We start from the raw sequence: 16047 nt of genomic DNA on the forward strand, positions 1-16047 counted from the left end.
GGTGAATTTGATAAGGTATCATGCCCTGATTTTGGTCTCCTAAATGGCAGAAGAGATTATGCAGTTGTAATTAAAGTTACTAATTAATTGACACTGACTAATCAAAAGAGAAAAATAACATGGGAGTGCCCAATCTAATCACATGGCCCTCTGGCTGGCAGGAAAAGATAGAGAGATTCAAAGCACAGGAAAGATTTAACACACCACTGCTCATCTGAAGATGGAGGGGGCCATGTAGTAAGGAATGCAAGTGGCCTCTGGGAACTGAGCGTGGTCCATGGCTGATTACCAGGAAACGGGGGCCTCAGTCCTATAATTGCAACAGACTGCATTGTTCCAAACTCTGGATGAGCTTGGACATAAAATCTTCCCCAGAGCCTCCAGATGAGAATCTATCCTGGACAATACCATGATTTCAGCCTTGTGACATACTGAGCAGAGAACTTAGTTGTTGAACCCGGACTTCTGATCTACAGAATTACAGAACTGTAACAAAATAAATCAGTGTTGTTTTAAACCACTAAGTTTTTGGTAATTCGTTATGCAGCAATAGAAAACTCATCTCATTTAATGAGGTTCAGTCTTCTAAGAGAAAACACAATATTGTGGCCATAGAAAAGTGTGCACAGTGTATTAGGAAGTACACAAAAAAAGTGCCTAATTGGATAGGATATGGTGGGCATGGGAGGAAGAGAGAAAAGAGGTAGAGAGGTCAAAAAAAAGAGATGCTATGAGTAATACATAAGAATGAAAAAATTAGCCTAAAAAAAGAAGTAAAGCACATATGAAGTAAACAGTCATAAATGTGCAATTTTTAAAAAAATTATAAATTGAACAACTATATAATTACCACCTAGCTTAAATGACAGAACAGTCATTACTTCAAAAATAACTATCCCAATCTGACTCCTTACCTAATTACAATTTCTCCCTATTTCCCAAGAGGCCATCATTATCCTGGATTTTATGATAATCATTTCCCCACTTTTCTTTGTAATTTGAGCACTTGTGAATGGTTTCTGTCTGCTTTTGAACTTTACTGAAATGTATTTGTGATACATACATTATATGTCATACTTCATTTGTTTAGTATTATGTTTCCAAGGCTCATCCATGTCATTCCATGTAGTTGTAGCACCTTCATTTTCACTGCTGTGAAATCATCTAAATATACTACAATTGACTTATCCATTCTATTGCTGATCATGATTTGGGTTGTTTCTATTTTGCTAACTATGAACAATGCCATGAACATTCTTATACACACTGATGCATAGATACTCCCGGTTCTCAGGAGTGATATCTTAGAGTGGAATTTCTGGGTCATAGAATATGTGTATTTTTAACATTTGTTCCAGTTTATTAATGCTGCCATTTTGCAAAACACCAGAAAAGGATTGGTTTTTATAAAGAGGGTTTATTTGGTTACAAAGTTACAGTCTTAAGGCCATAAAGTGTCCAAGGTAAGGAATCAACAATAGGTACTGTTCTAGTTTGCTAATGCTGCCAGGATGCAGAATACCAGAAATGGATCGGCTTTCATAAAGGGGGTTTATGTAGTTACAAAGTTACAGTCTTAAGGCCATCAAGAGTCCAAGGTAAGTCACCAACAATCAGGTACCTTCACTGGAAGATGACCAATGGTGTCCAGAAAACCTTTGCTAGCTGGGAAAGCACGTGGCTGGTGTCTGCTCCAGAGTTCTGGTTTCAAAATGGCTTTCTCCCAGGACGTTCCTCTCTAGGCTGCAGTTCCTCACAATTGTCACTCTTAGTTGCTCTTGGGGTGTTTTTCCTCTCTTAGATTCTCTGGAGGAAGTCTGCTTTCAATGGCTGTCTTCAAAATATCTGTATCAGCTCCTGTGTGTTCTTTAAAGTGTCCCTCTTGGCTGTAGCAAGCTCACTCCTTCTGTCTGAGCTTATACAGTGCTCCAGTAAACCAATCAAGGCCCAAGCTGACTGGGGCCACACCTCCATGGAAATTATCCAGTCAGAGTTTTCACCTACAGTTGAGTGGGTCACATCTCCATGGAAGCACTCAAAGACTTACAATCTAATCAACACTAATATGTCTTCCCCCACAAGACTGTATCAAAAAAACGGGCTTTTTCTAGGGAGTATAATATATACAAACCAGTACAGGTACCTTCACTGGAGAAAGGCCATTGGCATCTGAAAAACCTGTTAGCTGGGAAGGCACGTGGCTGGCATCTGCTGATCCTGGGTTGTGTTCCAGATCTTCTCTCAGCTCTGGTGCATTCTTCTAAATGTTGCTCTTGGGGCATTTGCCCTCTCTTAGCTGTTCTGGAGCAAAAGTCTGCTTTCAAAGGCCATCTCCAAAATGTCTCTGTAAGTTGCAGCAACAGGCTCCTTCTGTGTGAGTTCTTATATAGGGCTCTTGTGGCTGAATGGGTGGGGCCACACCTCCACGGAACAATCTAATTCAAAGGTTCTAACCTAATCAACACTAATATGACTGGCCCCACAAGATTGCATCAAAGAACATGGCATTTTGGTGGACATAATACATCCAATCGTACAACATTACTAGATCATTTCAAACTTGTTTCCAAAATTGATGTACCAAGTCATACTCCCATCAGCAGTGTATGAGTGCCCCCAATGCGCCACAATCTTTCCAATACTTGTAACTGTCAACTTTTTAAGTAGTACCTCAATGGGTTTTATTTTCCATTCTCTTGATTACTAATTAAGGTTGAGTACTTTTTCACATATTTATTGGCCATTTGGAATTCCTCTTTGGTAAAGTACCACTTCAAGTATTTTCCTAGGTTTCTATTTAATTATCTTTTTCTTACTGATTTATAGACAGTCTATACATATTCTGGATATCCTTTGTTGGTTATATTTAATGGAAATCCCTATGACTGATCTTATCTTTTCACTCTTTATGCTGGGCAAGTATTTTTTAAAAACTTGTTTTTAATGGAAAAATAGATTTTGTAAGAAAAGTTTAAATAATTCATTCCTTGGTTTAAGACTTCTTCCAAACAATAAAAATCTAAAAATTTAGAAACACAAAAAGTGCTTCTGTACTCTAAAAGTGAGTACAGAAAAACCTTACATTTTTAGGACTAGTTTATGATTCTAAAATTAGTCTTGCATTTGATATTGCTGGATACTTCAGAAACTCAAAACAATATCCGTTTGTGTGAACTAACCCATTTACCACACATTTTTTCCAAGTCTGACTAAAATAACTGCTTAATAAGGGAGCAGAAAAAGAATATTTGATATGCATGATGTTACTTTAAAGTCATACTCCATTCTTTTCCGGTTAGGTGTGGGCAGAAAGAAGCGAGGAACGTGGATGCCAAATTTACAGTTTTCACTGTGTAGACAACTACAGCCAAGATGATCAATGTAACCAAAACCCAAGGACTTTCTGTAAGAAGTGTGGCAAGCATCAGCCTCACAAAGTGACCCAGTGTAAGAAGGGCAAAGATTCCCTGTATGCCCAGGGAAAGAGGCGCTATGATCAGAAGCAAGAGTGGCCATGGAGGGCAGACAAAGTCAATTTTCTGGAAGAAGGCTAAAACCACAAAGAAGATTGTGCTGAGGCTTGAATGTTTTGAGCCTAACTGCAGATCCAAGAGGATGCTGGCCATTAAGAGATGCAAGCATTCTGAACTAGCAGGGAGATAAGAAGAGAAAGGCCAAGTGATTCAGTTCTAAGCTTCATGGGTTTTCTCCCTTTTAATTTTGAGGGGAAATACTGAAACCACAGAACCATTACCTCTAAGAAAATAGTGTGACATTCTTACTTCACTCACACATACACAGTCACACTCCATGTGGAATGTGTGATAACATTAACAATTCAGCTCCCACATACAGCCACTGAAAAAACAAATGGACTTTAGGAAATCATTGGCCTCAATATTGCAAACACTCTCATAGTCTCAACATTCATTTTACGGCAGTCTATGACTCATCTTCTCACCCCTCCTAAAGCATCATTCTATTATTTTCTTTTCCTATTTAAATTAAAAAATACCAGTAGAATTGATCACAGAATTTCCCCCTGAAACATAAATTTAAATCTTATTTCAGATCCCTTTATACCCAACAGACATGATTGCTCCCATGCTACCTGTATCTCTATAAAGCGTTTATATCTATATCTCATGGAAGGCGGGGCTGTAAGTAAAAAAATCTTTTTACCTCCTAATTCTCTGTTCCATTGTATCAGTACAATATAAGACTTGTGCTTGTTTCTAAGGCAGAAGAAAAAGGAAAAAAACCTTGAAAGAGAATGTATTGGAGCTACAGAATTCCTCATTTCAAAGAAAGGTAAGGTTATAAGAGGGGGAGTTATAAATGTTATTGTTTCTTGAGATATGTTCTTAGGATCCTACAGTTGAACTCTGAAAGCTTATATCCACAGAAACTTTACAAAGGATAAGAATTATTTACAGTATTATATCCATAGTTCTGAAACTGGAGTATGCATGGGGAATGGGTTACAGAAAAACTACAGAATAAACATAGAAACTCACTTGGTTTGGTTTCTGCTAATGGTTAATAATTAAAACAAGCATTAAAATAAAGAGTGGAATTCTTAAGAAAACTCCAAACCCTCAAATTTCAAGTTCCCTACAGAGGCAACTTCAAACTCTGCACTCCAGACCTTCCAGACCTTCTCTGCTATTAGGGGTACTTTTATAAAAAAAAAAAAAAAAAGTATGTATGTCAGTACTGTACAAACACACACACAACACATACATACATACATGCACACACACTTTATATGGAGACAGATGATGCAGGAGATCATGGTTGCTAGGTATAAAGAGGTATGAAAAACAAGTTAAGCAAATTTTCACGATGGGAAAAAAAAAAGGCAGCTTGTGGGTGGTCTACAAACCTATCCAGGTTATAATATAACACTGTTTCTATGAGGATGCTTTCAAATTTTACTTGTAAATTAAGTTTGTCTAGGTTTTTAAAATTGCATATCAGTTTAACACAATTCCACTTCTAGGAATTTAACCTCCTCCTTACCACCCTCCCCCCAAAAAGGAAAAAAAAACAGAGATGTTAGCAAGAAGTTATATAAAAGGATGTTCATCTAAGTTATCTATAATAATGAAAAATTAGAAATAGCCTAATGCTTGATAAAAGGGATCTGGATAAGTACAAAGATATGTTGAAATATTATGCAGTCATTGAAATTTTGTTACAAGAGTACAGGTGCAAAATGTCAGAGTAGGAAGTTTTACAGATTGTTCCCTCCACCATAAAAAAAATGAACGAGCCAGAAAATGACACTGCGATGACACTGGAGCTAACTAGGTTGTAACCAGAACCCGACTGGACATTTAGAATAACCATGGGAGTGCCAGTCTATGAGAGAGGATGCCAAGAGTTCAGCTTTTATAAAAGAGTGTGAACCAGAGACCAGCTGCCATTCCTCAGCCTCACAGTGGCTATGGAAATGGCAGCAGCTGTGGAAACATGGCCCAGATTCCAGAAGCTGCTGGCCAGGGGCAGAGGAAACTTATACCTTGACTGAAGGCAAGGTTGGTCTGAGGAACCCTGAGAGACCAACACAGATGCTGTCCTTGGTTTTGGTCCTCCAGGCAGCAGTAGCTTCCAGTTTCCCATCAGCATCCACAGGGACCTACAGAGTAGTGTACCTTTTTTGGGTTAGTTTTCTTTCCTTTTGTGTGAGTGTTTCTTGGTAAGGCAGATCCCTGAGGCCTCAGCACAGATGCCAGCTTTGGTTTTCGCCCTCTTGGCAGCAGCAGCTTTTGGCCTCACAACAACATCTACTGGGATGTAGAGCCAGTATACTTTTTTTTTTTTTTTTTTGGTTGATTTTCTTTCTCCTTTTTGGTGTTTTGTGGTTTGGTTTTGTGTTTGTAGTGGCAAATGCCTGAGGAACCAATGTGGACCCTGGCCTTGGTTTCACCCTCAACAATAGTAAAATAGCAGCTTCTAGCTTCCCAGTGGCATCTACGAAGAGACTTGGAGAGACAGTGCACCTTTGTGGGAGGGAAGGGGAGCATAGTTAGTTTGTATTTTTTTTCCCTTCCCCTTTCTTTTCCTTTTTTTTTTTTCCCCTTTCCTTTTTCTTGATCTGGCAGACTGAGGAATGAGAGAACTAGATCTCCAGAGTGAGCATAACATAATACTCAGAATGTCCAGTTCTCAACAAAAAATTACAAAACATATAATAAAACAGGAAAGTATGGCCCAGTAAAATGAAAAAAATAATTTGACTGAAACTATCCCAAAGGAAGCCCAGTCTCTAGAATTACTAATCAAAGACCTTAGACCAACTCTCTTAAATAGGATCAATGAACTAAAGGAAAACATGGACAAAGAACAAAAGGAAATCAGGGAAACAATAAATTAACAAAATGAGAACTTCAGTAATGAGATAGAAATTATAAAGAGGAACCAAATAGAAATTCTGGAGCTGAAGGGTATAGTAACTGAAATGAAAAAAAGATTCACCAGCAGACAAGACAATTGAAACTGCAACTGAGGAGCAGAAAGAAAAAAGAACAAATAAAAATAAACAGAGCCCAAGGAACCAGTGGGACAGCATCAAGTGTACCAATATACACATCATAGGAGTCCCACAAGGAGCAGAGAAAGAGAAGGGTGCAGAAAAAAATATTTGGAGGAAATAATGGCTGAAAACATCCAAAATCTCAAACGAATATACAAATTCAAAAAGCCCAACAAACTCCAAGCAGGCTAAACCAAAAGATGCACACTGAGACACCTTATAATCAAACTGTCAAATGCCAAAGACAAAGAAAGAACGTTGAAAACAGCAAGATAGAAGTGATGCATTGCATACAAGGGATCCTTAAAAAGACAAACACCCAATTTCTCATTAGAAACCTTGGAGGCCAGAAGGCAGTGGGATGACATATTTAAAGTGTTGACAGAAAAGAAATTGTCATCAAGAATAATATATATGGCAAAACTGCCCTTCAAAACTGAAGGAGAAATGAAGACATTTATAAATAAACAAAAGCTGAGGGAGTTCATTATTACTAGATCTGTCTTCCAAGGAATACTAAATGAAGTCCTACATGTTGAAAAGAAAGAATATACTAGACAGTAACTTGAAGCTATATGAGGAAATGAAGATCTTCAGTATACGTAATTACATGGGTAAATATAAATGCCAATATTATTGAATTTTTCATTTGTAACACTTTTACTTTTTATATGGCTTAAAATTCAAATGAATAAAAACAATCATACACTTTGTCACTGGGCACACAGTGTATAAAAGTATCATGTGTGATATGAACAACATAAAGGGGAGAGAGGAGTATAGGAACAGAGAGTGTGCAGGTTACTAAAGTTAAGTTGGTATCAATATAAACAAAAGTATAACAGATTTATATTAAATGCAATTCCCATGGTAAACAGTGAAGAAAATATCTAACAAATCTACACAAAAGGAAATGAGAAATGATTCAAAAATGGCTCATTACAAAAGATCATCTAAAAAAAGGAAAGCAGTAATGTAGGAAAGGGGGGCCAAAAAAGGAGTAAAACATATAAAAAGCAATCAGAAAAATGGGAGAAGTAATTCTTGCCTTATCAGTAATAACCTTAAAGGTAAATGAATTAACCTCTCCAAACAAAAGGCAAAGACTGGTAGAATGGATATAAAAACATGATCCAACTATCTGTGTCTCTGATCAAGAAACACAAACAGGATGAAAGTGAAAGGATGGAAACAAAAGAAACAGAAAAACACAAAAAGACAAAAGAAACAAAAGGAACAAAAGAAAGCTAGGGTGACTGTAAATTTCAAAAGTTTTAAGTCAAAAACTTACAAGATAAAAAAGAACAGATTTTTTTAAAAAACATCACAAGAAGCAAAGGAGGACATTGTTTTGATTCAAGGGTCAATTCAACAAGAGGCTATAACAATTATAAACATAAATTCACCTAAAAACAGAGGACCAAAATATATAAAGCAAGCATTGACAGAATTGAAGGGAGAAATAGAGAGCTCTACAACAATAGCTGGAATTTCCAAAGTTCCACTTTTAGTACTGGTTAGAAAATCTAGACAGAAGATCGACAAGAAAGTAGAGGATATGAACAACATTATAAACCAACAGTTCAGCTATTAGAGAAATAATCTAACATCATTCATCACTAGAGATATGCAAATCAAAACTATAGTGAGATACTCTTTCAAACCCACCAGGGTGCCTATTACTTTAAAAAATTGAAAATAAGTGTTGGCAAAGATGTGGAGAAATAGGAACCCTTGTGTAATGTTGGTAGAAATGTAATATGGCATTGCCACTGTGGAAAACGTTTTGAGTTTCTCAGAAAGTTACACATAACTACCATATGACCCAGCTATCACACTTCAAGGTATATATCCAGAAGAAATGAAAACAGGGACTCAAACAGGAATTTGTACCTCAGTGTTCACAGCCACATTATTCACAATAACCCAAAGATTGAAGCAACCCAACTGTCCATTAACAGGTGAGTGGATAAATAAAATGTGGAATATACGTACAATGGAATATTATTCATCTATAAAAAGAACTAAAGTGCTGAAACATGCTTATAACATGGATGAACCTTGAAGACATCAGGTTGAATGAAATAAGCCAGAAACAGAAGTGCAAATACTGTTTGAACTCTGTAACAGAAATGCTTAGAATAAGCAAAATCATAGAGACAGAAAGCAGAATGGTAGTTACCAGGAGCTGGGGGGATGAGGGGGAATGAGGAGTTACTGTGGTAGGTAGGAGTTTCTGTTTGGGATGATGAAAATGTTCTAGAAATAGACAGTGGTGAAAGTCACAAAACAATGTCAATATACTTAACGTCACAGAATAGTACACTTAAAATGGTTAAAATGATATTTATATTAGGAGTATTTTACCACTATTTTTAAAATAGGAAAAAATACATAATGAAATATATCTGATGAAATGATTTGATGGCTTGGATTTACTTTTAAAAACTCCAGTTGTGGCTTTGCTGGTGGAGGTATAAATGAAAAAAGACTGGCCATGAGTTGATAATTGAAGTTGAGCAATAAGTACCTAGGGTTTCATGTACTATTTTTTTCTATTTTTAGATTTATCTGAAAATTTTCAAATATAAAAGACAAAGCAGCTAAAAAACAAAAAGCGAGAATGTGTATTTGGAAGATTTCAAACCAAATGTTCACTAGTAGTTATCTCTGTTAAGTGTAATTATGGATGATCTTTACTGTCATCTTTAAAACCTTTTGTACTACATTGACACGTACAATGTTAATATCATAAGAAATCTACTAAACTGAACCAATCTGATTAATGAAATAAGATTAGTTTTGTTGCTTGCTACTCTTTCTTCATTGCTAAGGCCCTAATAGGATTCTTCCTGATTTAAACACATAATACTCAATAGACAGTAAACGTGCCAGTATATAATTAATACTTCTATTAACAAAAAGGACATATTTCAGCGGCACTCTTTGTTGAACAAGATATTGTGTCTAAAAGAAAATATTATATATCTCCCTCAGATATAAGCCCCCATTTGCTGCCTCTTCCTCCCTCTGCCTCTGTCTTCTCGACCATTATTTACCATTGTTTCAGCTCTAGTCACCACAGTGGCTTACGTCTTCATAAATGTAGAACAGCACTGCTAAAAAAGTATGATTTATAAACAAATAATAAAGAGTAAAATTTCAATTCTATTCAAGACAGCATGCTCCAACTCCGCTGTCCAATATAACTTTCTGCTGTAATGGAAATGTTCTACACCTATGCCATTCCAATACAAATAGCCATTAGCCACATACGGCTACTGAATACCTGTTATGTGGCTAGTGCAAATGAGGAAAGCAGATTTTTAATTTTAATTCAATTTAAGTTTATTTTCAATAGCCGCTCATGGATAGTGACTTCCATAGCGGACAGCAGAGCCCTGAAAAATTCGAAGTATATATACTATGGTCAAAACAAAACATATATAAATAAAGATCAAAGTATAAGAAAAATATGCTATCCATTAAAGATTCTAGTGCTTTCCAAGATTAACAAAATCATAATTTTGCATGAAAAATTTAGCAACCTCATTTTTTACCTAGAAAATAAGTATTATTTACTTAAATGTCTTAATTCCCATGGCTTCAGTAATACTACATTTGTTTGCCTCACCCATCTACATCTTAACTGTTTTTTTCTTTTCTGTGGAATCTTAATCCCTCTCCTGACAGTAGGTTTTTTCCAATGCTGAGTGCTTGGTTTTCCGTATTCCATTTGGAAGAGATTTCTACAGCTGCAACTATGGCCCCTATTTGCGATCTGTGAAATAGCACCACTTCAGTATATAACTACTCATTCACAGCTTTTCATCTGTAAAATAACTTACATGGTTACTACACCTCCTCCACGTTTAAGATTCTATGAATTCTAGTATAGGACTTGTTATTCAACTTTGTTTCTGCGTTTTCTCAGTCTAAATCATCCCACCTTTTAAAAATGCTGTGTGCCCCATGATTGTCAGTGTCCATCTTTATCCACTCGCCACACTCTTTCTCCAAAAATTTCATAAACTCTTATTCTGACTCTCCTGAATTTATGTTGTAGCTGTAACTTCGCTCTAAAGCTCAAGATTCACATTTGTTTGCAGGACATGATTAACTAGATGTGCTACTAGTCTCTTAAAGGAGCAGGCAAGCCAAAGAAATATATGAAACAAACTTTTCTTTGTCAGTATAGTTTAATGATCAAAAACTCAAGTTTTAGGATCAGATGTATGTGAATTTCAGTTCCAGTTCTGTCACATGAGCTATGTGACCTTAACCAAGTTAATCTCTTGAGTTTCAATTTTCTCATCTGTAATATGAGGTCAAATATAGTACTTATATGGTTGTTGAACAATATGTTTCATACATACAGCTTAGCACAATATGCTAAGAGTTCAATAAATGTTTGCTACTATTATTATCAGTAGCATTACCATTTTCCTAGTCTTCCAGGTTTAACAGCTCAGTCATTTTTGACTCATCATGTCCTTTTTTAAAAAATGAATTCAGTAAGCATTTGTACATTATCTTTATCTTCCAGTATGATGTTTCTTAGGCTTTCATTTCCTCATAGATGTGATTACTGAAGCCCAACCAGATTACTTGATTTTAAATGCTTATAGAGTAGGGCCTCTTCTTATTTTTGTTTTCCCTACATTACCTAGCATAATGCCTTACACATAAAAGTTTTGCTATTAGACAATTCAAATAATCTTTACACCTTCCTATTTATTTCCCCACTAGATTCCTTAAGTTCTTTAAGGGTAGGGAGTGACTTGATTCTCTTTGTATACTTATACCTGCCAAGATCCCTTAGTATGCCTCAATAAACATTTGGGAATGAATGAATATTGATTAAGTCTCCTTGACTCTAAACCTATCATTAATCTAGCTTCCTCATATGTGAAAGCCAGCTCTTATATTCTCTAACCCAATCATTTTTCCCGGCTAAACTGGCCTCATCACGAATCATCAAGAACAGTTTCATTATATTATTTAGGACTCTTGTTTTGTATCAAAAAATACAACTTAAATTAAGCAGGAAAGGGCGTTTATTGGTTCACCTGATTTGAAAGTTCAGGGATAGTGCTAACTCTAGGAATGGCTGTTGATCCAAAGGCTCAAACACTGTCTTGGAACCTAGTCTTACTCTTTCCATCTTTTGGCTCTGCTTCCTATTTATTGACAAAATACACACTAGCAGTTCCAGGCTCATATTCTGTTTTCTCAGCAACCCCAGTGTTCAAACAGGCCTCTTTCTCAGTAGTTCCAACAGAAAATTCAGAATTAACTGTCATGTATTCTATCAGAAAATGTGATCATCTTTGAATAATCACTGTGGTCAGAGGGGTGGACTACATTGATTGGCTGTTAGCTAGGCCTGAGTCCTGTGCATATCTTTGTGAGTGTGGGATCTACATTACTGAGAGGAGTGGTTCCCTAGGAAAACCAGTTTTCCTAGAAAAATCAGAGTATCATTATCAGAAGAAAGGGAAATGGATGATGGACTGGCAAAAGTAACTGATATTCCTTATACTTCAACACTTTTTTACATGCTATCCACCACTGCCCGTAATGCATATCCTTCTGTTTTCTGCCCATCAAAAATCCAACTTACATCCTTTCTCTAAGTTTTCTGTGATTTCTTTGACAATTTTCCTTGTCCACTAGATCATGTCAACCATTCCTAAATAAATAAATAACTCACTTTTTCTAAAGATCTATCTTTTTAAACAAACAAGAAAACAAAATCTCAAGAAAATGTTCCTGAAGTATTCCAATCATGTCCAATTATAAACTGTATGGGTAATGTGCTGTTTCCCACAATGTAAACTCTCCAAGGACAGCAAGCAGCTCTACCATGCACATTCTATGCATTATGAAAGAACAGTCTGTGAGGCAACTTTGCTATGTATAGCATTCAAATAATTTTAATAATTCAAATAAGTGTGGACAGTAACATAATTAAAAATTCAGAGCACAATAAGAGAAGAGAAAACTTCATTGGGATTACTTGCTAGTCTTCATAAAAGCCCTTGGATTTCCTTTTTAGTTAATAAAATGTTTCTTAAAGGCATGACACTGCTACTAGAAGTACTTAAAAAGCAACTAAGATAATGAGCTAGATAAACTCTTGTAATCAGCTTGTTCTTTAGCTTCAGGCTTCATGTTGTAATACTGAAATGACTCACACCAATATGAAATCATTATGCCATACACCCATCACCTGGACATAATCAGGAAATTGTAGGTATGAATGACAATTTTAGATGTTGTTTTTCAGAACACAACAAAGACAAGTGGCTGCTCATACCTTACTAAGCAACAAAGTTTACTTTTAGTATCATTCACTAAAAAAAATACAAATTATATTAGTACAATTGCCTCCAAAAAAGAGATTAAATAAGCAGGCATTTATTTTCTCCCTTTTTATACTAGAGCAAAAGTTTCTCTTTGGAAAGAATGGTTTCTTGAATTAGTTTAATAATACTGGTTATTTTTATAACATGAGTGTATGTAATATTTATCAATCTTTAATGACTGCCCAAACATAGGAAATATGTGAAATCTAAGATTTAAAAGTAAACAAAAAACTGAATAAATATAATTATAAGACAAAAAGTACTGCACATTCTTTGGTTGCAAAAACACTATATGAAAATAAAATAATCATATCATACAAACCCACGTAAAGGATTTTTTTCTTCTTGTGTAAAACATGAACAGACTCAATTTTTTATCTACTCCCTGAAGAAACTATATTTTAAACACAAGGGAAACATATTATGTTGAGCAACTCAGTTTTCGGACATTGTTCCCCACAACTAAGAAAACCAAATAATACCCAATTTCTTATTATTCCCATGTTCAAAAAAATCATAATGTTTTAAAAGTGAAAACGGACTACAGATACGGTAAGCAACCTAAGTATCCCTTCTAAGTAGTTTTCTATCAACTTTGAGGGGAGGGCATGAGGAATGAGGGAGGTTATTTTTTACTAAATGGAAAGTAATGGGAGCCTGAAGATGGTCTCCAGTTCTTTTTACAAGCATATTTCGTAAGGCAACTCACGGAGATCGAGGCTTAGGTTCACATTAAAAACAAACAAACACAACTCTTTCGGGGAAAAACGCCTTCCTGCCAAGGGAGCCACCAGAGAGATCTCAGCTACTAGGATCTATAAAGAGCGGGAGACATTCCCAAGTTTTAGCAAAATCTATTTGACATCCCATATTGGAAAGGTCCTGAAGAGACCGGGTGGGGCAAGGTTGTACCTCAGCAGTGCAGAAGCTAATTTTATAGTTAAGAGGAACAAACCACGCATCAATCCCGCCAACCCCTATTCCGGACCGCACTAGATGCTACTGTCGGCCGCCTCGCCCCGGGATCGGACTCTGGCCCGCAGGCCCGCAGGGCTGAGGGGTTTGAGCAGCCGGCTTCTCCCCGTTACCCGGGTCCTACCGGAGCCTATGGAGCCAGATGCTGTAACTACCCTCTAGGTTGTAACTACCATTGGCAGGGCGGCCTCCCCCGGCCTCCAGATGGCAGGGATGCCCCTCGCCGCGCTTACCCGCACGGGTGGTGTCCGTCAGGTCGTGGTTGGCGGCTCCTCGGGGAAACTCCCTCAGTTTCCGGCCGCTCAGGCTCAGCACCCCGGTTACCGCCGCCTCATCCAGGGCTCGATCGAGGGAGCGGCTCCACGAACCCGGGCCAGGACCAGGGGCCGCCCCGGAGCTTGGGCCGCAGTTAATACCTGAGAAGCTACCTCCCGATGCCGCGATCCCAGAGTACTCAGCAGCCGCGGCCACAGTCACCAAGCCCGCGGCCGCCATTTCCCAGCCGACAACTCTCCGGCCGGCCGACTCCGCGCATGCGCAGCCAGGACTGATGGGTGGGCGGAGAAAGATGCACACAGACCCTGGAGGGGATCGAAGGGGAGGGAGGCGGTGCTCCAACATATATCAGGTTTTCAAGGGAAATTAAAACCGAACTCACAAATCCACAATAGCTCCCTATTCTATGCACCCAGTAGCATTTCTAAAATGCCTCTAGAAAAATAACTTTCAAACAACGCTCTTCACCAAAACTTCTATGCATTCCTCCTACAGTAGTAGAGGATTAAAATAAAAATTAATACTTAATGCTATTGCTGACATAAAGGTGGGAGTGGAGGGATACAACTTTAAATATTTCCCAACTTCTGTCAATTTATAAGCCAGATCACCTAAAGGCAAGATAAAAGTAGCTTTGTGGATTTATTAACTGTTATTGCTTAACGGAAAAGTTAAGTGGAAATTTGGCTGCCGAAGAAATGTTTAAAATTGAAACCATTCAAGCAGTGAAAAGTGGGGAAAAAAAAGTGGAAAAGTGGGAAAAAAATGAAAATATCACTTCATCTTAAACCAATCAGACCTCATTTATACTGCAAGGAGTCTCCAGTAGTCTTCAGTTGTCACATTTAAGCCATTCCTCCTACGTGATGTAAAGTTCACCTACAACTATCAACTAGTACTTTCTGGGGGAAATAGAAGAGGGTGTTACATACCGTTCTTTTCTTAGAACAATATTATCTAATTGTGGAATCCAGACAAATTTATCAATTAGAGAAGACAACAAAAAAGGATTAACTAGGGATGGTGGGTTCAGAGAAAAGCAATTTATAGCATGGAGAAAGGAGGTTTTGAATCAAACCTAAAGGATTATAAAATGGGATGGCTGATATATACACAGGAAGATGGTGGATTAGGAGATTGGACTCCCACATGGTTTGAACCTCCTCTCAGTGCAGAGATAAAGTTGGGGGAGAACTGCCTTGAGAGGACGAGGCAGCTCAAGGGTGCCATCTGCTGGTAGGTCAGGGAAAGTGTACTCCACCAAGCGGTAGCTCTGCCAAATTATAGATAAATGTTCAAATAATACTGCCTATACTAAAAGAACCCTATCAAGATAAGCAAATGCCAAGAGGCCAAAAACAACAGAAAAATTTAAAGTATATGAAGAAATTAGAAGATATGGATAATCCAAATGCCCAAATTAAAAAGCCAGAGGGACAAAGAACTTGGAAAAATTAATCAAAGAAGAACACAGAAACATCGTCGTGGCTCAGGATAAAAAGGACACGTGCTGGTTTGGATGTATTATGTCCCCCAAAATACTATGTTCTTTAATGCAATCTTGTGGGGGCTGACATACTAGTGTTGAATAGGTTGGAATCATTGGAGTAGGCTGTTTCCATGGAGATGGGACCCACCCATTGTGGGTAATGCTTTTGATTAGATTATTTCCATGGAGTGTGACCCTGCCCACTCAGCCTGGGTCTTACTTAGTTTACTGGAGTCCTATAAAAGCTTACAAACAGAAGGACCTCAGAACAGCTGCATCTTAAAAGAGACATTTTGGACAATGCCATCTTGAAACGCAACCTGGGAGCAAGCAGATGCCAGCCACATACCTTCCCAGCTAACAGAGGTTCCAGATGCCATCAGTGTTCTTCAGAGAAGGTA

General features: G+C 37.5%; 1 protein-coding gene and 1 pseudogene across 1 annotated transcript in view; one reads left to right on the plus strand and one right to left on the minus strand.

Moving 5' to 3' along the window:
* Positions 1-14387, minus strand: part of LRCH3 (leucine rich repeats and calponin homology domain containing 3) — a 209431-nt gene extending 195044 nt beyond the window's left edge. Inside the window, 1 exon segment of the mRNA XM_037837445.1 lies at positions 14115-14387. Within this exon segment, the coding sequence (XP_037693373.1) occupies positions 14115-14376 (262 nt within the window). The 5' untranslated portion in view covers positions 14377-14387.
* On the plus strand, positions 3373-3693 carry LOC119534882 (annotated as a pseudogene).
* Positions 14388-16047: the final 1660 nt, after the last annotated feature.

The sequence above is a fragment of the Choloepus didactylus genome, chromosome 1, assembly GCF_015220235.1.
Source record: "Choloepus didactylus isolate mChoDid1 chromosome 1, mChoDid1.pri, whole genome shotgun sequence".
NCBI classification, from domain to species: domain Eukaryota; kingdom Metazoa; phylum Chordata; class Mammalia; order Pilosa; family Megalonychidae; genus Choloepus; species Choloepus didactylus.